This window comes from Rhagoletis pomonella, unplaced genomic scaffold (genome assembly GCF_013731165.1).
Source record: "Rhagoletis pomonella isolate Grant_MI unplaced genomic scaffold, Rhpom_1.0 Rhpom_scaffold_00014, whole genome shotgun sequence".
NCBI classification, from domain to species: Eukaryota; Metazoa; Arthropoda; class Insecta; order Diptera; family Tephritidae; genus Rhagoletis; species Rhagoletis pomonella.
Window position 1 is genome coordinate 12,118,046 of NW_023458568.1, and position 27,737 is coordinate 12,145,782.

The window sequence follows — 27,737 nt, forward strand, 5'->3', positions numbered from 1 at the left end:
AAATAATTTAAGTGCCTTACAGGCTTAGCTCTTTCAAAAATTCGATTTCCTATATAGTCCGGTCAATTTAGACATTCGAGGTTACAAAAATTCCCACCCAGCTGAAAATTGGAAAAAAAGTTACTCGGGGTCAAAGGTCACAAAAACGGGGGTTTCGCGATTTTTAGCAAAACCTGTAAGTTTATCATAAAATTAGTTTAGACAAAAATTGCAGGTCAGATAATTATCTATAAAAAATGTCAAATGTGTTTTGAACTATCCTACCGATTTTCAGCTGAGTGGGAATTTGTGTAACTTCACTCCTATTTATTGTGTAATTTGACCGGACTAATCTAATATATATAACACGAGGAATTATTTTTTGGTTTCAATTCGATTTTTCGGTATTCCATTTTTTTTTTTTTGGTAAGAACGAGTGAACAGCTTTTTTTGGGCATGACATTTGCTACAAAAAAAGGTCCGACCAACTGCTTTTAGCTACAGAGCTTTTTTTTTTGGCGGGAGAGGCGGGCGAAAAATCCCTTCGGATCTATAAAAGCCGTCGCTGATACGTTATACGATACTAAAACGCCCTATCTCTGGTCTCTTCGCTACCCTTACCCTGGAACCGCTTTCGCATTACTTCGGGGTAGAGGTCCAGGAATATTTTCAGACTCTTCTACTCCCCTGCGTCCAGGACCACCACTTGTAGCTCACAATACGTGTCCAGCTCTCTTTTTTTTGACTAAAGGTATTTCCTGTGTACTTTGCGATGTCATTCCAGTTTTCTTCGCAGCTCGTAGTTTTTTTGACTATGTTCTCAGCGGTCATTTTGCCTATTTGTCACGCATCCCTTTCTCTTTGCCATATTCGGCATTCGAAGAACGTGTGTTCTGCGTCATCTAGCTCGGCATCATACAAGCATTTCGGACTCTCTGCCTTGCCCATCTGGTGGAGATATTTCAGGAAGTATCTGTGACCGGATAGTAGTTGGGTTATGTAATAATTTACATTGCCGAATTTTCTATCCGCCCATTCTTGAATTTGAGGTATTAGTTTTGCTCTCCACCTAGCCCATTTTTCCGCATGCCCACATTCTTGCCACAGGGCCTGTACTTGCTCTTCTATTTCTTGCACAGGGGTCAGCGAGGCCTTGGCTTCTTTTAATTCCCACTTCATTTTGCGTTTTTCAGTCGCTAGATCTATGGATGGGATTCCGCTTATTACTAGAATCGCTGGTCCTGATACGGTACGGTAAGCTGATGCCACTCTAAGAGCAGCTGTGCACTCTACTGAAGATAGAATCCTCCTTCTTTCTGCTGCCAGTCCTTCTGCTCAGATTTCGCTGCCATAGAGAAGAGTTGATGTGGTGAAGTCCATTAGGAGTTCTCCCTTGCTCTGGTTTGGTCCTCCAATATTTGCCATCAGTTTGCTGAGCGATGATGGCACTAGTTGTTTCTTAGCTGCGTGCTGGATTTGCGCCCAGTATGTCAGCTTGGGGTCCAATATTAGTCCTAGGTACTTCAGAGGTTTCTTGGAGAGAGCTGCTGTGTCACAGACTCTCATTTCTACGTGAACGGGGATGTGTCTTCGTGTTAGCAGGAGTACTTCTGTCTTTTCGGTGGCAAGCGTTACACCGTCGTTATCTAGCCATCCTTTGGCGCTGGCATGTCTTGGTTGAGCTTTCTTTGTGCCTCTATAATTTCCCTGGCCTTGATTACCGCTGCGACATCGTCTGAAAAAGCGACTAGATGCGTATCGTCTGGCATGTCTATTTCTAATATTCCGTTGTAATTTATGTTCCAAAGGTCGGAGCCCAATATAGAGCCTTGGGCTGCCCCGAAGTTATCGGGGCATGACTGCATCGCTTGTTCCATAGAGGAGCATGCGGTCACTCAAGTAACTGCGTATTGCCCTCATCAACTGGCTGTGAACGTAATAGGTCTCGATTATGTCAGACCATCTAACGCTATTAGAGGCGTTTCTCATGTCTAGTGTTGCCAGGAGGACTATTTTTCGAGAGTGGTGATTTCCTTTCTGCGCGTCCTGGAAACCCTCAACGACGTCTTGGACGGCCCCAATGTGAATCTTCCTGGTCTAAAACCGTGTAGTCTGGGCGACAGCCCTCCTGCCTCCTGTATTGCCCGTGTTAGTCGTGGTTTTAAATGTCATTCGTAGAGCTTTACCGCGGTATCGAGCATGCACAATGGTCAGTATTCCCCCGGGGACTCTAGGCCCCCTTTTTCTTCGCTAATAAGCGTTAGTTGCTGATTTTTCCATCTTTCCGGAAATATTTCTTCTTTCAGACAGGTTTTGTAGATATGTAGCAACATATTCGGGCGTGAGTTTTCGCTTTCCTTTAGAACCTCCACAGGAATACCCTTCGGGCCAGAAGCCTTGTCATCTTTCGGCGTTTTAAGGGCTGTTTTGAGTTCTTCCTCTGTGAAAGGTGGGTGATTAACTCAGTGTGAGGGCAGGACCACCTCTGTATGCCGAAGGCAATACAGAGCTCCGTGAGACAACTCCGAGAGAGTTGTGATGCATCAAGCAAGTTTGTTGAGCATGATTTGGAGTGCCAGCAATTAACTACTTTAGTAGGTTTTGTTCTGCGGCAGTTGAGAAGTGCATTAAAAAATGCATACCCAATGAAGAACGAACGAATTATTTTTAAGCACAAGTGCGTTTGTTTATTCGCTGCACTTGGTTTTGGGCGGGAGTGCAATATACAAGTGCGTGTGTGTGTTCGCTGTTCTTTGTTTATGCGGGAAATGCATAAGCCGCTTAAACAGTGGGAGTACTTCGGGCTGCATAACTTCCGGGTCGACAGCTCTTGTTGGGTGATTGGGGAACAATGAATCTACGATAAAATGCATAAATTGCGCTGCTGAGAGTTGGTTTCTTTTGACAGGTCCCAAGCTTCTGCATGACTATTTTGTACCCTAAACCCCAGTTGTTGGTATTTACGCCCTTTCGCAGTTGCTCCAATTTTTTCGCTTTGCTTTTCTGAATTACCCTTTTCAAGTCCGTTTTAGCTGTCTTGTACTCTTCCATTGTGACTGTTGTAACCAGGGCTTCGGAGCGGTGCGGAGCAAAGGAGCAAGGAGTTAAGGAGCAAGCTGGAAAAAAGAGCTAAACAAAATTATTTTCTCCTTAGCTCCTTAATGAAAATTAAATTTGCTTATTTTTTTTGCCACTGAAAACTACAGTTTTAAATAAATTTTCGTTATATTTTTACTTGATAATTGCCTCGCCAATTTAAACGGCGATAAAAAAATAGGGCTCTTGGATTTGCATATTCGGTGCATTTGTAAATTCACAACAATAAAATGCAAGCCATCACAGCAAGCAAAAAAAATTGCAAATGCAATTGCATCTGCAAATACAAGACTATTTCCACACCATCCAGAACAGCCCTAATGACTTCCCACCTAGCAAAAAAATGTAAATTTTGCCGACAGTGCGATTTCGTACAATTCTCCATATCTGGAAACGAACGGAAAGCGACTACAATTTTTGTTCATTTACGTATCCAAAAAAGTAAAAAAACGTGCGGTTTTCGTATCCGGAAATTAACAGAAAACGATTACAATTTTCATTCATTTTCATATCCGGAAAACGTTCGAAAGTGATGATGTTATTTGAAAGCAATAATTGTATTTTATTCGTCCAAGCTGAACATTTGAAAGCATGTATACGTAGTCAGCAGTGGCTGAGAAGTGCCAGTATTTGTTAGCTTTCTGAAGTGTCGGGTTCGAATGACGTCAGGCGCTTCTTTGTTTTTTTTCGGACCATGAAAAAACATTTGTGAAGGGCAGAAGGAAAGCATAATAATAATAATAGATTACACATATGTTAGTGTTTGGCCGAGCTTCTCCTCCGATTTGTAGTGTGCGCCTTGATGTTGTCACACAAAGCGGAGGGACCTACAGTTTTACGCCGACTCCGAACGGCGATTGTATTTTTATGAGAAGCTGTTTTTCATGGCAGAAATACACTCGGAGGTTTGCCATTGCCTGCCGAGGGACGACCGCTGTTAAGAAAAAACCTTTTTTCTATATTTTTTGCGATGTTGCTTTGACCAAGGTTTGAACCCAGGCGTTGCGGAGTGGAAGCGCGCACTGCTTACCACTACACCACAGTGGCCGCCCGAAGGAAAGCATATTGAACGAAAATAAAAGAAAATTGTCAAAAAACAGCCAATTACGTAGCAATTTTCGTATCGTCAAAACTATCCAAAAACGAAATCGGTAAACGGACAAAAATCCGCATTTCATCCACTTTTTTCCTTTTTCGGATGCATTTTCAGATTTTTGCTGGCTGGGTTATTATCTGCCATTTTATTTACAAGACAAAATTCATGGGGATCATAATTTTTTGGACGGTGGGGATCGATATTTATGTAAGCAATTAAATAAACAAAACGCTTTTTTGGGAGCGCGAGCGTAGCTCCGAGCGAAATAAAATGCCGGAGCGGAGCTAGAGCGGAGCGATGAAAAAGAAACATTGCTCCGAAGTTCTGGTTGTAACATCTTTCTCTAGTAAGCTTTCTCCTTCTCTGGAGACAGAGTCGTCGAAGAACAGCTATTTCCTCCGTTAACCAGTATACAGCTCTTTTCTTGAATGGTTTGGCTTTTGGCATGGATGCGTTGCAGGCTTTGACAATCGTTGTCATAGTTTTTTGGCATCAATGTTATGGTCTGATAGGATAGTTTTGCAGATGTTGCAGATTAACCTTTGTGAGTTTAACTTGGAAGTCATCCACTTCCTAGTACTTTTATTTCCTACGGAGCCTGGCCAATTTGCTTTCTCTATGTCGAAACGTATGTATTTGTGGTCGCTGGTGGTAAATTCTTCGAGTTATTAATCTTTCGGAGACCAGAGTAATGTCCGGGATGGCCCCACGCAGCCTTTTCTTCTAAATGTGGGAGTATTTCCCCTGTTTGCTAGAACCAGTCCCTGCCGGGCTGCCATATTTAGGATTCGTGTTCCCCTGGAACTTGTTGATGTCGTTCCCCATTCTACCACTGTCGTGTTAAAGTCGCCTGCTATTACAATGTTTCCGCCAATCTGTAGGGCTTTATCTTTCAGAGGTCTAATTTTCTTTGAAAAATTTCAATCTGGTCATTTGGTGTTAGATATCAACTCATGAGTGTGTTGGTTATTTTTTATCCACACAAAGCATTAAAACCAGGTACCGTAAATAGAAGTTATTTTTTTCCAACGGTTAAACTAGGCCAGATATTTTTTATTTTTTTAAACAGAAATAACGATCGAAGGCTACCAAGGGTTGTTCTATGCTAATTAAAAAACATTTTTTATTTAAATATTTTTCAATAGCTGGCTTTTTGCTGGCTTTCCTCGTTTAAATATTTCAAATATTTCAGTTTTGAAGCTATTTTAGTCCTGTTTCAGTTGATACCAAACTTGTTTCATTTGGATAAGCGGTGTGTTTATTATTAGGAAAGGACTTTTATTTTCGACTTAAAAATATCTGGCCAAGTTTAGCTGTTGAAAAAAGGTAACTTTTATTTACGGTCCCTGATAAAAACACTGGTTGCTTATGTTTGGTAAGCACAGAGCTGCTGTGCGGGTCCTGTCCTCGAGCCAGGTTCTATCGTTTCGCTGTTTGTATTGTTCGCTTGTAAGCACCACATCTATAATTTTTTCCACCGCGATGTGACTCAATATTTCATCTGCAGTTATACTTCGGGGCATGTTGGCTTGCAAAATTCCTGTCATTTGGCACAGTTTTTTCTGTATGGCCAACTGCTTTTTCTTCGGCTTTTAGAAAAAGGCAGCACCTCGGTTTATTTCGGCATTCTTTTATCCTATTGTTTGCTTCACCGCAGCGAATACATAAGCTTTTCTGTCTTCGCCATTACAGTTGTACTGCATATGGCCGAATCGAAGCATCTGAAGCATCGTTTTATGCCTTTAGCCGCGCGGATGCGTGTTTTAATCCACCCTGCCTTAACTGATCCTGCTTTTAGGAGGGTCGCAGCGTCTTCTGCTGATAATTTGACAAATGTGCGCATTTGTTCTCGGCTATTTGGCGTCGTAAGGGTAACGCTCATAGTTCCGGCGTCTGGAGAAATTTTCTTTAGTACTCCTTGGACGTCTTGGGTTGTAAACGCGTCTAAGCCTCGCAACTTCTCTTTGAGTCCTTCCTCCTCTGCTGAGTCGCAAAACTGGTCTCTGACTTTGGCACCTTTTTCTAGCTGAAGTAGGATAGCGCCCGTCTTTGTTTTCCGGATTTTACGCGCGCCTCCTTCATCGTCCGGGTTCACTTTGCTACGTTTTTGGCACGTCAGCGTTGCTGTATCCTTCTGCTTTTGTCATTATCTCTTGTTGGTCCGCGATTTTGAACCGATAGGTTATCTGGTCGATTCTTTTTAGGCTTAACGTCCTTCCTTTTGGATACCCTTCCTTAGCTCGTTTGCAATTTTCTGCGTCAGCTGGACTTGAAGCTGCCATTTCGTGGACCGGTACAGTTGGCGTATCGACAATCTTCAGATACATAATTTGCCGTATTTCCTGTTCTGCTCTTTGCCAGTTCCTTCGGCTTGCAGATATTATGTCAAAGAGATCGTCCATTTCAGAGATCCCATTTTTATACCAATTTGTCTGACTAGCCAAGGCCGTCTTCATTGGTTGAAGGCACTTAAGACATTTGTACAAAGCTTTTTCTTCTTCCAAACGCATTTTCCTGATAAAATCTTGGCGCGGTAAACCTGATTTCCTCGTGGTAGACTTCTGTATTGTATCACAGTTTACATTTGCGCTCATGGTGGGTGTTTCGGTCCGCGCTGGTGTGTAATTGGAGTCGAGTTGACAGCAGGTCCTGAAGCTATAATTTTTGAAATGCTAGGTCCAACCTGCTCTTTTTCAGCTGGGAGAGCTAGTGTGCCCTCGGAGTCGCACCTAGCATTGTTGCAGACGCTGACCAGTGCACCGAAGTGAAAAATAAAGCGTAACATTTGCAGCCGTACCTACTGATGTACAGACGCATGTGCTGCCGGGCACTTAAACCCCATATACCAGTTTGGCCCCACCAGTATTTATCTGCTGTTGGGAAATCTCTCGTCGCGTGTTGCCTTCCTCTCTTGGGTAAGTGTTCTCTCGGTGCAAACCCCGATGGGGCTGGGGACGATTACTTAAGAGCGGCATCGACTCGCCTTGACGCTTAAGTTTGCAGGGCTTTTGTGGCCCTTTATGCCACGCCCTCCACTCTTACCGCTCTTAGTCAGGGGCTGCTTATTGGTTATTTGCAGCTAGCCTAAATTTAGGCCGTCCACAGCCCGCCAGCTGTGGCTCCAGATGGCCTGAGCTCAGCCGTAGAGCTATAGAGCTGGAAAGATAAATGTTAATAATAAATTAAATGTCTTCATATGCATTGCCACAACTTGTAATAAGTATTATGTATGTTATATCGTCCCATTAATTGAACTCCTCGTTCAGCAGTAACATTCACGACATGTAAACTTGTCAGAAACAGCACCATCGTGGTATAAAATAGACCTAGAAAAAACGGCATAATTTTTTATTAAGTATGTATTAGATTTTCAGGTACCACAGAAAAAAGAAATATCGCACGTTTAATAATAAAGAGAAGGTAACCCAAAATTTACGTTTGTGGAGATTTCATTATGCTTATAATAAGCTTGATAAGTAGAATATGTTCAGTTTAATAGATAACCATACTTCCCAAATATGGCGAATATATGTGTTTTTCCATCTGTCTTTTTGTATACCAACTGTATGAATTGATAAAACTTTGAGTTTTCCCACAAAATTGAAATTTTGAAATACTTCTTTATATTATTAAATGCGATATATCGCCTAAAAATGAAACACCCTAATATACATACATACATATATACATACATATGTATGCATATGTTACATATTCAGATCATTTCTTCATCTCGTGTATGCCGTGATTTGAACGACGTGAAGGCAGACGAATTAATGTTAGCCGGGAACCCGGTAACGAAATCTAGCAACTATCCTGAGTGCATGCGACCTGTTCTTAAAAATTTCAAGGCCATTGTAAGGAAATATAATTAAATTTACTGTAGTAATTTCTTTAACTGTTTACTTTTTTATTGAAGGATGGAATACCTGCTGAGAATTTATCAAAAGACTATACACCGATGGACTACGAAGTTGACATTGACAAAGATGGCTACCGCGTTGATTTTAGTAATAAAGAAGATATGATAAAGTTTCTACATAGTAGTGATTGGCATGCTATCATGGTAATGAGCGTTTGGTAAATTATAAATAACACTCACCCCCATGCTGAAATCCAAATTTTCGTAGTTACGAATTCAGAGCTCCGCTCCGCAATATATAAAAATGGTATGCAGTAATTCGGCCGTAACTATTTACCGCGTTGCCAACCAAAAACAAGAAATTCGAATTTCTCATAGAGCTATTTTGACAGAACTAAAAAATTTTATGATTGCAGGTGAAGAGTGAAATCTGAAACCAGTGATTATTAGCCATTTGTAAAGCGTTCCCATGACAGTCGAGTCTACGTAACCGGAACGACCCAGATTTATATCTGGCCAAGAACTGTCACTCTAGCAACACTCCCCAAAAAACTCTTTGACAAAACTTCGAAATTACGATACGACAACGCGGATTTGAGCATACCTATTATACGATTCTTAGCGAAGTCAAATCTACAGTTTCAGCATGGGGGTTATAAAACCACACAAAATGTACTTAATATACTTTTTCGTGGTTCCTACCATGATAAAAACATTACAAGGTAAAATCATTGAGAGGCAGTCTGACGTTTGCCAACAATATAATTTTAAAATTCGAGCTCAGGCTCACACACACATTCTCATTTTTAATCTCAAACAACAACAATTGTGAACAATTTCATTTTTTTTTTTCAATTTTATATGATTTTAAAATGTTTGCAAACGTCAGAAAAAAATCATGGCCGACGAATTGAGAGAATGGTTTTACCTTCTAATGTTTTTATCATGGTTCCTACGTTATTTACGTATATCTCGTAATGTTAACAAAAGGTTAATACTCAAAATTTTCAAATGACCTGCAAAATCTGAACTTTTAACCAAAAACCCCTTTTTCATAAGTTGAAACATTCCATATTAAATCGATGGTGGTAGCTGATCTGATTATTTTGGCTCAAAATGTATTTGCATGTGAATCTTTAAAAAAGGTGATTGAAAACCAGACTTTGTAACGTTTGCTTAACCCAGGAACATAAACGCTATTATGGGAACATAAACGCTGAGAAGGATGTTTTGTTGCTTCTGGAATGAAACAAGTTTACAAATAATGAAAGTCGCACTAAGTTAAATTTTTTTTATTAAATTTTTTTATTTAAATTTGTATTTATATTTCACATCGCCTACTATAATTTTTATAAAAGTAGATTATTCTTTTGACATTTTAAATACCAGAAGCAACCGCTTTAACGTCGTCCGCTGTAATTCTGGGTAGAGCTTTACTGCCATACCTAAACAAAAGCGTCAGCGTTGTCTGGATGTCAAAAAACTCTCATGCCTCTACACTTTGTATGAACCATACCAAAACAACGCGGAGGCAACGTTGAGCGGTTGGAAAAGGCGATTTTGACAGGGCGTTTGGTATTAAAGTTGGCTGCAGAAAACGGCGAAACTGTCATTTTCGTATTACACACAAAACAAACCTATGCTTATTGTTGGTGTTATTTCTGCATTTGACGTAGCGTTAACGCTTTTGTTTAGGTATGGCAGTAAAGCTCTACCCAGAATTACAGCGGACGACGTTAAAGCGGTCGGCGGCAAGTGAACAGCTGTACAGTTGCCGCATGAAATCCGTCAGAGTAAACACACTTGCGGCGCACGACGGCTTCCGTCAGTTGTCGTTTTGATTTGTGCGGTATTCTTTGGCAACCCTACAACTTTTAGAAGACAAAGAATAGGCAATAGAGGTTGAGAGCGGAGACGTGAGTGTAGCGACATGTGTAGAAAAGATTTGATTGTTAGAAGTTAGAGGTTAATAAAAAGAGACTTTTGGAAGTTTCATGTAGTAGTCGGAGCTTACCTGGGGAGAAATTGGTGTTAGGAATCGTTTTGGAGGGGTCCATGCGGTGGTGATAGAAGCCAAGAAAAACGAGTTGAAACTCAAATACAGCAGACTATTTAGTAAAGCTTTAGGAGCACACCATGGGCCACCCATATTACTTGATCTGATGCCGGGATCAGAACCTATTTTTCGATCAGATCTTGCCCCATTGCGTTGATACCAGCTTGCGAAAAAGAAATCGAGAAGTGGATAGCACAGGAAATAATAGAGCTCCTTTTCGCGATGGGCTACGCCGATTGTCCCCGTACTCAAAACGAGTGGCGATATAAGAATCTGCGGCGATTACCGTAATACGGTCAATGCGGTGATAAAACCAAATGCTTATCCCTTACCACTTTTTTCGAGAGTATAAGCGGCCACCGCCGGAGAGGAATTGTTTACAAAACTAGACTTAGAGCAAACCTACCAACAGTTAAATGTAGCCGAGATCTCGGCGGAGAACATTGAACACCCACAAGGGTTTATACAAGGTGAAGCGGTTGCCGTTTGGAGTGTCAGCGGCTCCGGGACTTTTCCAGAAAATTATGGAGATGACATTATTATTGCACGTAAAAAAAGAATAGAGCACTCTGAAAACTTAGAGGCAGTACTGGATCGAATCGAAGAAGCAAATTAACAGTAAACAAGGACAAATGTCTTTTTGGGCAAACGCAAGTAGATTTTCCGGGATACCATATTAGCAAGCAGGGTGTCTCACCAAGAAGAGATAAAGTCAAAGCTATATTATTTAATTTCTATAACACACTATTACTTGACGAGAAGGCCCGGCGGAAGTGGACAAAAGGACACCACAAGGCTTTTGATAATTTGAAAGCAATGTTAAACTCGGATAGCCTGCTAATACGTTACTATCCAAAAAAGCTGTTAGTGTTGGCCTGTGATGCATCACCATATGGAGTAGGTGCAGTGTTAGCTTGCCGTAACAAAGAAGAGCGGCTCATTGCATTCGCATAAAGGACATTGTCGGCAATGCCATCATAAGGCACCTACTCTTATGGTACACCAGAAGTGGCTTTAATCGTGTTATTTATGCGGACGAATTGGGTTCTATCAGCAAGATAAGATGCAAGCCACTTAAGCGTGCTAGCATGAAGTCCAATTGAATCCAGCTTTCCTAGTAGTGTTTTAGGACTCACCTTATCAAAGGCTTTCGAAAAGTCGGTGAAAATGACATCGCATTGTTGACCTATTTCGAATTGTTTTAAAATAAAATTCGAAAATAAGGACAAGTTTGAAGAAGTGGACCTACCCTTAATGAATCCGTGCTGATAAGGCGATATGAGCCCAGAAATCTGGAAGACATCCTATCAGGGACAGTAATGTAGCTGCTTATTTGTACCCTGCGAGGCGGCGTGCAGGCACGCTTGCATCCTAAGCTAGCTCGTCGGTTGGGGGGGTGTCATTTCCGCCTGTCAAGGTAATCGCTACATAAACAAAAAGTTAATCGTGCCTTAGGGTATGCTGGAGTATTAGAGAAAGTCACCATACATAACAAAGAAAAAGGAAGATGTGAAAGAAAAAGCACTATAGAGGAATGGTCCAGTCCCGTCCTGTCAGGTGGAGTCATCCCACCCTTCTTCAACGTGACCTCCACGCGAAGCCTTGGGCGTTGTCGTGACTCCTCACGGAACGGTAGTGAAATTAATGTGGCTACATATGTACATACAAATGTATATGCACTAATATACATACATATATACCTATGTCAGCTCAAATTGTAGCAATTCAAAAATTGAATGAAGTGAAAATCGGCTGAGTGAACAAAAATAAAAAAACGGATTTTGTATGGCCAATAGTGGCAGAAAAATAAACAGTGTACGGAATTCAAATTAATCTATAAATCACGAGAATTGCCCTACAAAACAAATACACGGGATATGTCTAAGCTAAGCAACAATAAGAAAAAATAGGTATGTAAATATGTAAAAATTTACTAACTAAACGGAATCTAAAAGTAAGGAATGTGGCTGAAGCAAATGACAAAAAACCAAAAAAAAATCAAACGAACTCTAAAGGCTAATTTAAGAGAGGCTAGGTATACTGGTATAGGCAATTTAAACATAAGCAAAGAACTAAAACAATGCAAAAGAGTAGCCGTGTTAACGGCGCTGCTGCTGATCAGCGGCGAAGGCGTAGCGCCCACCACTTATGCTCCCGCGGCGTTGCTCCTGTTGGCGTTGCTCCTGTTGGCGTTGCTCCTCTTTGCGCTGTTACTGCTAAAACTGTTGTTGTTGTTGTTGTTGTTGTTGTACTAGCTGCTACTAAGCTCCGTTCGGGCGGTTCATCCATCAACGTTGTCGTCTATTTCAGCTAGGGGGAGGCCCAGGAAGTGTGCAACTTCCAGAGGGGCTGTCCATAGGGACAGGGGCGTTAGCTGAGTGGGATTCTCAGGGCATGTGAAGAGGTGCCGGGAGTCATGTGGCGACTCTCCACATGCCGGGCATTGGTTGGGCACATCCTCGTTGATTCTGCTCAGTTAGCTGTTGAGCCTGCTGCAATAGCCAGAGCGAAGTTGGGCTATTGTAGAGCGGGTCTCCCGAGGCAGACAAGGTTCTGTCCCGTCCACGTCCGGCGGTTGTGTGCCTAGAACGGCATTCACAGGGCGGGAGTCTACATAACTTGAGACTGATTCCCTGTGAACGTCTGTGGCTCCCTGCGAGGGACTGCTTGCAGAGCATTATGTTATGCTCCTTTACAGGGAGCATCTGGGCCTTGTCATGGAGGTGGTCTTGAGGCGTCATCAGGAGGCATCCTGTAGCAGTTCGTAATGCCGTGTTTTGGCAGGTCTGCAGCTTCATCCACTGCGCCCTGCTAGTCCCCGGCGACCATACGGGCGGGCCAATTGCCTTGTATGTTGCCAACAACGTTTCTTTATCTTTGCCCCAAGTGCTGCCGGCCAGCGACTTGAGGACATTGTTGCGGCTCTGTACTTTGTTAACAATTGCAGTTGTATGCGCCGAGAAGGAGAGCAGACTGTCGAAGGTAACTCCGAGGATTTTCGGGTTATTCACCGTCGGTATTGTTACGCCATCGACGTGAATACCCAGTGGCAGTCTGACCTCCTTCGTCCAGGTAGTGAAAAGGGTTGCCGAGGATTTCGCAGGGGATAGGGCAAGGCTCTTTGCAGTGAAGAAGCGAGAAAGTTCGGAGAGGTAACCGTTTACTTTTGAGCACAAGTCATCAATTCCATTCCCAGACGCCATGATCGAACAATCGTCTGCATACGAGACTATATTAACACCCTCTGTTGGCTGAGGAAGCTTTGATATGAAATAATTAAACAGTAGCGGGGACAGGACACCACCCTGTGGTACCCCCTGTTTAATTTTACGTGGCTTGCTAGTTTTGTCTCTGAAGATTACTGACGAGTGTCGACCACTCAGGTAATTCGCCGACCACCGTTTGAGTCCCTGTGGGAGTGAGGAGACCTCTATATCTTCTAGTAGCGTTGAATGACTGACAGTGTCGAACGCCTGGAACAGGTCCAACGCTACTAGAATTGTTCTCTCACAGGGGCGGTTTCGGTTTAGGCCACGAGTTATCTGAGTGTTTATGGCGTTAAGTGCTGTAGTTGTACAATGCACCTTACGGAACCCATGTTGATACTTCGCTGGGGTCAGGTGGTTCGTGAAGTACGGGAGCAGCAGGGCCTCGAGTGTCTTCGCTACCGGGGAAAGGAGACTCTCCTCTGTTGGCTGGTTCCCCCGGTTTGCTCCCGCAGGACCCAAGTTTTTCAGCATCAACATGCACATTCCGTCGGGTCCAATGGCTTTGGAGGCTTTCGCGACTCACACTAGGTTTTGGCTTTTTGTGCGGCCTTCTGGCACTCGACGTTTGGCTTTATCCACCGGAGGATGCAGAATGAACTGCCGGCTACAATAGCTCGCGCATCTCTCCGGGTCCGACGAAGCGTGGTCACCAAAGTCTATCTCGACTCTGCGTCGCGCTTCGTCGGGTTGGACAACGACCTCACGGTTGACCAAAGCTTGCTCACACCAGAGGAGAAGTTACAGGTCTTCAGATGCTCTTCCCATTTCTTCCGCTTATGTACGTTAACAAGATGCCGAATCTCCGAATTGAGATCCCTAATACGGGGATTTCCGGGATCGGCTTGACGAAGGTTGTCGCGCTCATCAGCTAGAACAGCCGCTTCGGCAGGAAAATTCGGACGTGGATCCTTAAAACATCCTGCTGGGATGAAGCGAGCTGCAGCAGCGGTGACAACCCTGCAGAACTTACGTTCACCTACATGAACGTCGGTTGGTATGGGTAGTGCAGTGAAGGCGCCCTCAGTAACATCCGTGAAGCCTTTCCAGTCAGCTTTGGAAAAGTTGACATAAGTCCGGTGATCCACGGAAGCAAAGTGGGCAGGTTTATCAATCGAGATGACTTTGGGCAGATGGTCTGATGCTAGAGTCAGCATAAGTCGCCATGATACGCTGTTTATCAGACCAGCGCTGACAATTGTTAGATCTGGCGAGCTGCAGGAGCTGCCCATAATCCTGATGGGTGCGTCGTCGTTCATTGTGCAGAATGTCGAATCGTCTATCTGCTCAGCCAGATGTATTCCCCTCGATCATTTGACAGGCTTGAGTGCCAGAGATCGTGGTGCGCGTTAAAGTCACCAACTACCATACGGTTTTCACCTCTGAGTAGCGCACCTATCTTACCTTAATCAAAATGGCAAACTTGCTAATTGCTTGTCACCTGAGTGACAATCCACTTAAACCAACCAAGCGCACCTATTTCAGGGTGATATCCTGCCGGGCAGCTGATGACAGGGGGTATGTATACGTTAAATATTTCGAGCTCAACATCGCCTGACCGGATAGCAGTACCCTGACATTCTAGGATGGTATCCCTGCGGTCTATGTCTGCTTCAATGAGACGATACTGCACGGTGTGGTGCGTGATGAACGCTAAACCTCCACCATTATCTCGCTCGCGATCTGGACGGTGTACGTTGTATCTGGCGCAATTCAACAGGGTTGAATTACCGTGCAACTTCGTCTCTTGGACCGCAGCTATTAATATTCCATGCCTTCCCATAAAGACAGTTATCCTCTCGATCTTGCTCTGAAGTCCGTTACAGTTAAATTGTAGCACCTTTGTGTCCCTTGTGTTGCCTGCCGGCCCCCTGCTGTACGCTCTGCTAAAGGGGGTGCTGCCTTGTGGTGGTGGTTGGCGGCGTCGCGGGGGAGGGATGCGACGGGGCAGCACAGCAGGGGCCCACATAGTCACTCGTCCAATCTCGTGTGTTGCGAAGTCCTGAGCACGGCCTAAAGTGGCACCAGCCGAGGCAAGAGTTGCACTTGACTGATGTCACGTTACGGTATATTCTGGACTGACAAACAGCAGATTGTCGGAGGGACTAGGAGTTGCCGGCGGCGGTGTGTGGGTGCTGTTGTAGTTGTGTGTGTGTGTATCTATTCCCAGTGGGAATTAAGAGCACGTAATAATACCTTATTAGCAACTTACTCTTCACCTGCCAGTCATTACCATTTCCCTGCCGAACGTCCCTTACTTTTACAAAGGCATGGCCGCCTTATGTAAGTAGGAATTTAGAATGTACATTTGGTATCAGACATACTTCTGAGCCGCTTTACAAAGTAAGTTACGTGTAATGCAGAGAAGTCGCTCGGAGTAGTTCGGCAATTGGAGATAACTTCGGCTGCACGTTACTTTGCAACTGACAACGTAATGTGTCGTCGGAGGTGTTCATTTTGTGCTTTACTAGTAGATGACATTGGCCATGATGACAATTTTGGTACTAAAAACTGAAAGAAAACATGGCTTAACTCGTAAGGTGCTTACCTATTTTCCCAGTGGGTTGTTGTGTTGTGTTAGGGTGTGGGTGTGTGTGTGTGTGATGCACGGGAGGGTGGTGGTTTGCCGTGGAGGCGGTCCGGTTCGCACAGCATTGGGCCAGGAACGACGTGGTCCATTGCCGGTGCGTACGTAGGCCCGAGCAGTTACGGAGGTGACTCCACCCGTCACAGGCATTGCACCTGACCGAGGTGGAGTTTGTATGCAGTCGTCTCTGGCATACGCAGCAGGTGTAGATTTCTGGCCCTGGGTTTGACTCTATGCCAGCCTTGAGCAGAAGGCTGCGGAGAAGGTGTAGCCCTAGGATCGAGCAACGTTTGATGGATTTCGCCGACCTAAACGGGGTTAGATCGCCGATACAACAGCCCTTGGTCGGGTAAAACCCGAGTCATTCCGGTACGTAGAACCGGCTGTCGTGGGAATGTACTGCTGATACTATTCTCCCTCGCTGTAATGCTCCCTCAAAATTTCACTTCTGTTGGCGTCTACTGCCCAGTGGCTGTTAGCCTCCTCTGACTGCAATGTTCGGCACAGCTGCTGGTGATGACGTTATTGTTGTCACTGACTAAGCCGTGCTAGGTAAGTTCTCCGTTGAAGACTTCTAGCCATTGCCGGTTATTTCAATACAAGTGTGGGTGGCGATTTCTTCCCCGATGTATCTTCGAGGTGCGGTGAAGCTTTTGCGGCTAGTACAGATGTATGTTGATTGTTATCTCGGTATATGCTTGTTATGTGCTGGTGGATATGTATGTTTGTATCTATGGTTGGTATGTGTGTATGTGTGCTAGCGCGTTTGCAACTATCTGTGGCGTATGTAACTGCACAGCGGTGAATTCAGCGGATGCAGACGTCTCTCAATTTTTGTGGCAAGACATCGATGGTGACTATTTCAAGTGGCCGGCGAGTGGAGGTCCTTTTATTCACATATCCATATATGTGTAAGTGCAGGCGACCTGAAAGTGAAAAATAGCTCTTACTTAGCAAATTGTATTGGGTGGTCGTTGACTAGTCGTCACTATCATGTTAATTTGCCTTTTGTCTACATACGTACATTCGCATTTGGTAGCATGCAGGCACATGCAAATATGTCGATTTGGGGCATGATATTATGTGTTGCTTACCTCCAGTTCCAAAGATAGCACTACGTTGTGGCTCTGCGGTCACCGGTAAAATATACACACTTTAAGACACTTTTCCTTTATTTTTTATTTTTTTGATAAGTACAAAAACGTTCGCACCGCAAAATCACTGATTATCACCACGCTAGCACCGTAACTTTTGACTCGTTCGTCACCAACCGGGTCTTTTTATACCTTTATGCCAGGCTAACTGACTCGATCCGTGTTATGTACTTATGTTCTTACATATGTATAAAGAAAACTAAAAAGAAAAACCGCTGTTTGGAACAATCACACACCCACACTCCCTTAAATTTATTTTACTGTGCCGATCGAACTTGCACTGGGCATTATGTAATTGAAGTTGTGGTTTGATCAGCTATGTTCGATGCGACACTCATGCACTCACACAGTTACACTCGGTTAGCATAGATGTTTGATTGGACTACCTATGTTCGATTCTACAATTACACACCTACATCCTTAGTTAACATTGACGTCTGACCACTTATGTTAAGTCTACTTCCCACGCGCGCACACTCGCACATTAGACGTATCTGTCAAACAGCTGGCACTACAGGCTCTGGCCCGCCGATGGTGCCTGCATCATGGAGCGTATCCGTAAGAAGATTCCTAACGCGGCTGGTTGCAAGATCCTGTTTCCGCCAAACGTGTGGCCTCGACCCACGACTTAACGCCGGGCTTCAACTGCTCTTCTTATCAATTGGGCACGCTCATGTTGGGTATTGGGTGCGTACACACATACATTTCTATCTAAAGACAGAATCCCTGGGCTACTGCTACATCTATTTCATACGTAATGCTTAATTCTACATCACTGGGAAGGCTAGGTTAATAAACAGATTAAAAATATCACAGATGGAAATATGTATAAGTATAGAGAAAAAATATCACAGTAAAGAAATAAGTAAATAGATAAATAATTACAACGTATGGTCACGATAGGAAACTAAATAAATTTAAAAATAATAACATTAATAAATAATAAAAGCAAATAAATAAATAAATAATTACAATATCACAGAGATTATAAATTCGTAGTCATGTAGTAGATCAATAAATATATCAATAAATACAATAAATAATCACACAAGTATAGTCAAGTTTAAAAATAAATAAATAAATAATTACAAAAATAAATAAATAAATAACACAGAAACATAGCAAATCTATCCGCACAACCTACACTCAACATTTAATAAAAATTCACCTAGCAAAAATATCTTTAGCGTGGTATATGCCGATCTTTTTTCCATTACTATCGCCAAGCTCATGGAATTGCCTATAGCCTGTAATACTATGCATTTTACTAGCTTTGGCGCTAACTTGGCGTTGTAGTTTTCTACTTGTGAGCTTTGTGTAAAGTTTCGGCGGTGTACCACTTGTCCTATTTGAAAGTTCACTTCTCTAGCTCTCGTGTTGTAAACCTGTGCGTTTCTTCCATGCTTCAGCTCCTTCATAATTTTATCTCTTATTATCTGCAACTTATCATTGGTCGTCAGAACCTCACAATCAACATCCTGAATGCATCGAGCTTACGGTATAACCCGTATGATGCAGCATGCTGTATCATCGGGATACCAAACACAGCGAAATATGGGTAGCTACCTATAGATGTTTGCACCACGCTGCGAAGGGCGAAGGCTGCATCACTAATGTGCTTGTCCCAGTTCCTATGGTTTTATTTGACATACGATTGTACTATTTGCAGCACCGACCTTTTCACTCTTTCTGCTGCATTACCTTGAGGAGAATAAAAGGCCGTCCTAATGTGCTTCGTCCCATATTGTGGACATATTCGGGTACCCCGAACACGTGAAAAACTTCTTTCTCCATGAACTTAATAACAGCGGCTGAAATATCTTTTCGCATCGGTTTTAGAAACACAAACTTAGAGAAGTGATCAATACACATAAACACAAAGACATTACCCTCAGACGTACGCGGATACGGACCCATAAAGTCCACATGCCACCATGCCCAGCAGATGGCGAGCCGTGCGACGCTTCCACTAAACCCCGCCGAAGCTCAGTCGGCACCCAGAGTTTCCAGGCATGGTCCTCCTGAATGCCGCCCCCCCTATTAAATTGCGTTCGTTTATATATGTACCCGTCTGAGACACAAAGTTCTGGTAATCTGTCCTGGTTACTGGTCACTGTCTTCTTTAATTCTTCGTATTCACCGGATTTAAAACATGGCGAATCCATGCGCGACAAAGCATCTGGCACTATATTTTGCGCTCCTTTGCGGTGTTGTATGTCTAAGTCGTACCCTTGAAGCTTCAGACTCCATCTTGCGAGCCGGCCGGACAGGTCCTTCTGGTTCATTAACCACTTAAGGCTCGCATGATCCGTTATGATGGTAAAGGGTAGTCCTTCGACATACGGCCGGAATCGTTTTATGCTTATCACCGCGGCATAACACTCAAGCTCGGTGATACTATAGTTGCGCTGTGCCTTATTCAACTTGACCGAAATATAGGCAATTGCCCCTCGTTTCCGTCATCGTCCAATTGGAACAGCACACCGCCCACTCCGTCAGTCGATGCGTCACACTGAATGTAAAAATGTCGATTAAAGTCGGGGTGTGTCAAGACAGGCGCCGATGTGAGGCTCTGCTTAAGGCACTCAAATGCCTTTTTTGCGTCATCAGTCATATTGAATTTTTTTACTTTAGAGAGGCAGTCGTGCAGCGAGCTGCAATTGTCGCGTAGACCTGGATAAATCTACGGTACCAGCCTGCCACCCCCAGGAACCGTCCGAGTTGCTTCCGGGTACGTGGCTCGGGGAAGTCCCTCACGGCTGCCACCTTGTTGGCATCGGTACGAATGTACCCATCGCCAACTACATAACCCAGGTATCTTACCTCTTTAAAACAAAACTTGCTTTCGTCGACATTTATCGTCAATTCGGCCTCACGCAAACACCTAGCGACCTTTTCAAGGAGACATAAATGAGACGAAAAATCAACAGAACATACCAACAAATCATCTACACAAACACGGATTCACGTAAAGAAGCGGGTATAACCTTGTCCATAAGTCTGCTCATTCGTTGTGCCGCGTTGCAGAGACCGAATGACATTACCGTAAAGCGATAGAGGGGCCTACCAGGTAACGTAATCGTGGTTTTCTCCCGAGACTTCTTTTCCAGTGATTTTTGCCAAAACGCGTCCTTCAAATCTATCGCAGATATATACCGAGTATTTTGCAACCGACTTAAAATCCCATCTATATGTGGAAGTGGATAAGCGTATTTTATTGTTCGCGCATTAACATTTCTTGCGTCTAAGCATAAGCGGTTTTCCGTGCCCTTAACAACCAATGATACTGGCGAGCTCCAACTGCTGTTGCTTTCCTCAATAACTCCCATTTCCAACACTCTGTCCAGTTCGCTGTAGATCAATTTTTGAATGGCCGGAGATATTGGGTAAAAACGCTGTTTTACCGGTAGATTTTCTTCGGTGACTTCGATGCTCTTCTACATCCGTTTTTCATAAACCTAATACCGCGAACGATGGAAATTGGGCTTTAACACGCTCTAACGCTAAGGCTTGCTCACTACCCTGCAGTACGGGGGAGCGACTACAGGACTACTGAATCGGTAGCTGCGTGATAAACACCGTCAATTACCGACCGACTACTTGCAGTGTAGCCCAGGAACAATCCAAAATTTTCTATATCTCGGGTTGTGTTGTCTCATAAAACTGGTAATGTTGTCACTCCCGTAACCGCTGTTTCACCACCATTTGCCGTTATAATATTCTGGACCTTGATTGGCATTATCAGGTCCTCTTTACCACACAGAAAAGTATTTTTGCCTAAACAGCTCGCCCCTGCGCCTGAGTCTAGCAGTGCTAACACCTCCTGATTCCCTATCTTGGTTTGGGCAAAAAACCTACTATCCCCCTTTACTGTGACTATTGTTGTGATAATCTTATTGTAGATTCTTTTAAAATTCCTCTTATTTTCTCTCATACGTTTGATCTTCATAAAATTCCTATTATTCTTCTTATTTACTAACTCCTCACAAAATATTCGCCTACGAGCCTCCTCATACTCCAATTTACGCTGATGTAAGCTCTTCACTCCATTCTTTTTCTCTAGCTCTAACTTTTCTTTGATTTCATTTGTTTCGTGTTTCCTTAAAATTTCTACTACTTTCCTTCCTGGCTGCACTTCTCCTGGCAAGAGCTCCCGGCCATCTCTGCCAGTCTGAGGTTTCCCTTATCTGCCTTGTTTACGCAAAAAGACGAGTCAACTCCACACGCAAAACAAACCATGTTATGGAACGAGGACGTACACTTAGCTTCCTTGTGGGTACCTGCCGGGTTCTTCACGAAGTGATCCACACCACAGCCACAAGAAAAACATAACATTAAGTGGAAGGGGGACGGACAAAAGGAGTTCACGGTGGACTTTGACACATTAGTACTTTCGGACGAGGACACATTATCTGTGACTTGAGTGGACGTAGGCTGTTGTAGTTTCCTAAATTGATTTTTATTGAACGCCTCTATTCTATTTTCTATTCTTTTTACTGGCTCCAAATCTATCTCGTTAACTGGTTTTGGTCTATTACGATTCTCCTTTAGTACCTTTTCAGCCCGTTTACACTCAGCTCTCAACTCTGCTAAAGTTTCTATTCGCAAATGTCAAATTAGCTAAATATGGCTTGAGGTTACCCCTGACAATGCCAACCAGCTCTTTCTCAGGAATGCGTTTTCTGAGACGGAAGGTAAGGTTGTGTATTTTCCCATAAAAATCATCAAAAGTCTCCTGAGGCTGCTGTTTTCGCTCCATTATTTCACGCATAATTTCATAGTCCGATTCGGCCGTCTTGAAGTGGCACAGCAGCACGGTTTTCAGCTCAAAATAACCAAAATATGGATTATCTGCATGGTCTTCGAGTACTTGCCAGTACCACTTCAAGGCGCCGCCGGTAACCAGACAGTGAAAGTCCGTGAAAAGCTGGTAAAACCGCCTTTTTTCCACACGAAAAATAAAGCTTTCAACGCTCATGCCCTTGCCAGATCCATCGAATTTAACATTCCACTTCTCTAAGTCGACCTTCTTCCATTTCCTCGACTCCTTAGAGGTATGTGACGAATCCCCTCCTCGTGCTCCATCCGTGTCGTTGTGTCGCCCTGCCGCAGTGGTTTCAAAGTTGCTTGCCTCCGGGGTAGATGCCCTAGCTGGTTGATTTGTCCCTGCTTGTGTAGATGTTTCCACTTCTGCCACACGGTTGCTGAGGTTGGTCATGTTGTCTCGCATGTGGCGCACCTCGTTCATGCACTGAGCCAACATATAGTTTTGTTGTGCCATCATCGCCATCATCCGGCTCAGCTGTTCTATGTTGGTCGCAGATGAACTTGGCTCGCCACCTGTGGCTCCAGGACCCCCAGCCACCGTGTTGTTAAGTGACACATCTTCCCCTGTTCTTCCTTCCCACTCAGACATTGCTAACACTTCTTTGACCTTCCGCGAAAAATTAAGGCTATTGTCCGTAGTATTTACTGAAACCTCGTTCGTGACCCGTATCTTTGGGAGGTTCTGTCCGTGGGTTCCGAATACCCGTGCGGTACACCTGTTTAAAAAATCTGTGGGCACGAAATCTACCGGGCGTGGTATTCCCGTATCTATTTTGGTAAATATAGAGCCAACAATTTGGTTTTCTAAAGCCCTCGCAGTGCTCCGAGTGATCCTTCGATTGGTATTCAACAGGCCTAATCCACCTACCACTCTCTCTTCGGTGTCTCTTTCCTCCATTCGCACGATCCTTACAACACAAAAAAAATCTTTAGCACGAATTCAAGTATAAAAATGACCCAAACAAGAATTCAAACAGCGTTAATGCCCCGTGGCCGTACAAAAAAAAAATATATAAAAATATATCAATTCAGAATTCAAACTCTTAATTCTACTGAAATTCAATTCGAAATTTTGCTTCCCACAAAAATTTTCTCGCGCAATTCACTTCACAAAAAAAAGGTTAAGTTCATATATAAAAATTCAATAGCCAAATAAGTTAAATAAACGTATGTGTTTGTATAATAAATGACGTAAAAGATAAAATATAACGTAAGTGTGTTAAAAAATATAATTTATTGTTTGCTCTGTTTTGCTTTTCACTATTTATTTATGAAGGTATGTGTATTTACATATATTTGCTTTGGTGTGTGTGTGGTGTTGTCTTGGCGGGGTCATAGTGTGGTATTTGTCCGTAAGTTCACAGTCCACGGTCAAAGTCAACTAAACCCCCATTGTTGCAACTAGGTGTGGCACAGCTACGGTCAGAGTACTGCCTCCAAACGCGGTTGCCACCCTACCCCCTTATACACCAAAAAAATTTACCCCCTGTAGACTGCGCCATAAACCTCACGTTTCCATAATGCAAGACCGGTAGCTTAAATAGCCTGCCTACCCAAAACGCGAACAAAAACAAAACTCATGTTGTGCCAGTACAAACTTCAGAAGTCGCTTTCGGCCGTGCAGAAACTACCGAAAGGCACTCTGGAGTTGCACTGGTCACCCCGCCCACTTTGTCAGTCTGTCACAAATAAATCCTGGTTGCCCTAGACTAATGCTGCCTTCCTAACCCTAACACGTCCGAGAAGAGAAAATAAAGAGTCATAGAAGATAAATTAAAAACAAGAATATAGTGATTTAGACTGAAAGAAAAAATATAAAAGTCAAAGTGAGGGTAAAAAAAGAAACGTTAGTGGGCTATACGTAATGTAGCTGCTTATTTATACCCTGCGAGGCGGCGTGCAGGTACGCTTGCCTAAGCTAGCTCGTCGGTTGGGGGGTGTCATTTCCGCCTGTCAAGGTAATCGTTACATAAACAAAAAGTTAATCGTTCCTTCGGATATGGTGGAGTATTAGAGAAAGTCACTATACATAACAAAGAAAAAGGAAGATGTGAAAGAAAAAGCACCATAAAGGAATGGTCCAGTCCCGTCCTGTCAGGTGTAGTCATCCCACCCTTCTTCAACGTGAACACCACGCGAAGCCTTAGGCGTTGTCGTGACTCCTCACTTAACTTACAACGCCCCCTAAGCCTGACATTAGTCCGTCTATCTAGCTGTCCGTCAATCTAGCTGTCCGTCATTTCTAGGTCAGTTGTCGTTCCGTCGGCACACTCCCACTTCCCCTCTGTTGCACAAGAGCAACACCCACACCAAAAATTTGAGCTTAGCGCTCCATATTTACCTCTGTTATATATATATTTCCCTCTTTTCTGATCTTTACTTCACAATGAACCAGTTTATTAATTCCATCTCTATTTGTTTAAGAAAATCTAGGGATATATCCTAATACTAACTAGCTCCTACTGCGCTATATCTTACTTACAAGTGTACTTATGCTATTTATTATTTTAATCCTATTTCTCTAGTTAAACTTCACTTGCTATTCGTTACTTTGTTAATAGTGAACTCTACCTCCTACTTATGTACGTATGTATGTATGTATATGTATATTGCCTACGTTGAATTGATGAGAATGGCAATGTTATTAATAACTAGCGCGGAGAAACTCAGCTTTAACTCCAAACACAAATAACGACTAAAAAAATCGCGGGGACAATGAATGCAATGTGCCAATGTAAAAGGTATTGGTACATATACATGTATGTATGATTATGTACGTATGCATAGATATGGTCATAAAACAAACAAATTCAAATTGTACTCACCTTGGTCTCCAGCGATGATGGTACCAGCATGCTGTCGAGAATCTGTGGGGAATTTGCAAACCTACTACTCTTACAAACGATCATACATACATATTTTGCTACCACAGCCAAGGTGCTGAGGTCGCTACCTACTGAGATTGCTGTCACTCGCTCGTAGTTCGGGGCATCGAGCGGGCCTTAGAACAACGCGACAAGACTATTTAGCACGAGTAATTAAAATTAATGTCACAAAAAAAAGAAAAGATCTGTATTCAAAAATAATCGGGATTCATAAAAAAACGGAACGGTAGTGAAATTAATGTGTGTTATTCTTTTTAAACCAAAATATAACAACGCGAAACTAAATATATGGCTATATACGTGGGCATGTGCACATGGCTACATATTCATGTATACATATGTAAATACAAATGTATATGCACTAATATACATACATATATACCCATGTCAGCCCAAATTGTAGCAATTCAAAAATTGAATTAAGTGAAAATCGGCTGAGTGAACAAAAATAGAAAAAACGGATTTTGTATGGCCAATAGTGGCAGAAAAATAAACTGTGTACGGAATTCAAATTAATCTATAAATCACGAGAATTGCCCCACAAAACAAATACCCGGGATATGTCTAAGCTAAGCAACAATTAGAAAAATTAGGTATGTAAATATGTAAAAGTTACTAAGTAAACGGAATCTAAAAGTAAGGAATGTGGCTGAAGTAAATGACAAAAAAACAAAAAAAAAAATCAAACGAACTCTAAAGGCTAATTTAAGAGAGGCTATAGGCAATTTGAACATAAGCAAAGAACTAAAACAATGCAAAAGAGTAGCCGTGTTAACGGCGCTGCTGCTGATCAGCGGCGAAGGCGTAGCGCCCACCACTTATGCTCCCGCGGCGCTGCTCCTGTTGGCGTTGCTCTTCTTTGCGCTGTTACTGCTGATACTATTCTCCCTCGCTGTCAGTTGCAGTTCGATTGTCGAAGCGATAGGTCGTGGTTTGTCAGCTCGCTTTTGTAGCTAGTTGAGTTTTTTTCGCAGTCCGTTTTGTGCGCTGTTCGTACAATAGATTGGTTTGGTTGCTTACCAGTGGCGTCGGTGTACGGTAACTTGTTTACCAAGTTCTGCACGTGGCTAACGGGAACTTGTTGACAAGTTTTTCGTCGTCCGCTTTGTGGTGGTATTTGTTTATTAGTTGGCGTCGGTTAACGGGGACTTGTTTACTTAAAAGTGGCGTCGGTGTACGGTACCTTGATTACCATTGTGTATCAAGAGTACAGTCGAGTGCAATTTAAGCGTTGATAGTAGATAGTGACTACGGTATTTGTTTGCAAGTACCAAAAGGCGATCATCACGTGGTGATTGTCCTAGTGGAAAGTGAAGTGACTTGTGGACCACTTGGGGTATAGGTGGACCAGTTGGTAACCACTTTTTAAGCTCCTGTGGCCGTTTAAGGGTAATTCTTGGGCTCCTGCACTGCCGCTCGAGGTTTCTGCCTTCTGCGGTGGTAATTTTGGGCCGGGTTGCCTGTTTTGGCGGATTGTTGTGCTGTGTGCCGCGTATTACGTGTACCGGGTACCACTTTCTCGAGCGAATTGCTCTGGGGAACCTGTTGTGTGAGTTGCTGGCTTTTTGGCTAGACTTTGAGGAGGGTTTATACACGCATATCGGCGGTTGTTTTGGCTCGCGAGTGTGTTGGTGTAGGTACTACATCGGGCGATCCATATCCCGATACGGGGACACTGTTCTGACCGGCGGGATTGTTTTTGGGTGACCTTTCCAGGGGCTGCCTGGGGTGTGTTCTGCACCCAGCGGTTTTTAACCGCCTTGACCGCTCGTTGAGTCGCCGGCGTTATAGCGCGGGCTCTACTTTGAGTCCTACCGAAACCGGGGCTCCATTTTCAGTTTACTCTAAGGGCGTTTGTTAGAGTATAGTCGGTGCTTGGGTGCGTGTGTGCGTTAGTGTGCGGTACAGCTGCCCGTTGGGGGGGGCTGAAGGCCGGAATGCCTTCGCGGAGGAAGAACCGCAAAGTGGCTAATGTGGGCGCTGAAGAGTCGTCGGTTCGCGAAACGTCGACGTCGGGGGAAGAGAGCGATCTTACGGGGAAGGCGGCGGTGAAATCGCCACCGAGGAATCTTCGTCGGACAGATGCGGTCGAGAACAAGGATCGGGTTCGGGTACCGGGTCTGATGCGGGAAGTCGTGGTCGTGGTCGTGGTCGTCCGAGAACGATTGTTATTCCGGGGGTAGTACCCGTTTTTGGTGCGTCAGGTGGAGCAAGCGGGAGTGCAAGTGGGTTGCCTTTGGGCGTTGGCGCGAGCGCGAGCGCGGATTCGGAGAAGAACGTTGAGTCGAGCACGGTTACTGGTACCAGCACTCGTGCTGATGCGGATGTTGAGGGGGCTGCATTAAAGCCAGGTAAGGAGGTTGGGGCCGATACGAGGGCTAGTTCCTCGGTATCGGTGAGGAATTTAAAAGCGATCTCCGCTAAATTTAGCGAGGCCGTTTTTGGATTAGAAGGAATTGACCTGTTGTCCGCGAAGAGGCTGTTGGAGTTTTCCTCGCAGTACGAGGAGCTCCTAATGACGGCTATTGCCGAGAATGCCCATCTTAACGGCAAGGTTGATGTCCTCAGTCGGGGAAGAAATGGGGTCTTTGCTCAGCCAGCTGTGGTTCCACTGATGGGAGCCCCACCGAAGTCGACACCGGAGGCACTTGTGCCCTCGATGCCTGCATCGGTGGCTCCAAAACCGGTGGAGACATATTCGTTGATTGTGCAAGGAAAGTCGGGTCAGTCCTCAAAAGAGGTCGTGAAGAAGGTGGTGGATGAGGTGGGGCCCTCATTAGGTGTGAGGGTGCATGAAATTAAGCCTCTAAAGGGAGGCGGTGCGATTATTCGTACACCTTCTGTTGCGGAGCGGGAGAGGGTTGCGAATAATACTCGCTTCTCTGAGGTGGGGCTCGATGTCAGCATCAGGAAGCAAGGAACCAGGGTT

General features: G+C 43.8%; 2 protein-coding genes across 5 annotated transcripts in view; one reads left to right on the forward strand and one right to left on the reverse strand.

Moving 5' to 3' along the window:
• Positions 1-27,737, forward strand: part of LOC118749235 (nuclear RNA export factor 2-like) — a 147,987-nt gene that overhangs the window by 54,893 nt on the left and 65,357 nt on the right. For all 4 annotated transcript variants that reach the window (XM_036484028.1, XM_036484029.1, XM_036484032.1 and 1 more), the window contains exons 4-5: positions 7,891-8,028; positions 8,091-8,237. In XM_036484028.1, coding sequence (XP_036339921.1) covers positions 7,891-8,028; positions 8,091-8,237 — 285 coding nt within the window. The remainder of the gene's footprint in view (positions 1-7,890; positions 8,029-8,090; positions 8,238-27,737) is intronic.
• Positions 1-27,737, reverse strand: part of LOC118749236 (ras-related protein Rab-43) — a 299,832-nt gene that overhangs the window by 50,277 nt on the left and 221,818 nt on the right. The window lies entirely within an intron of this gene.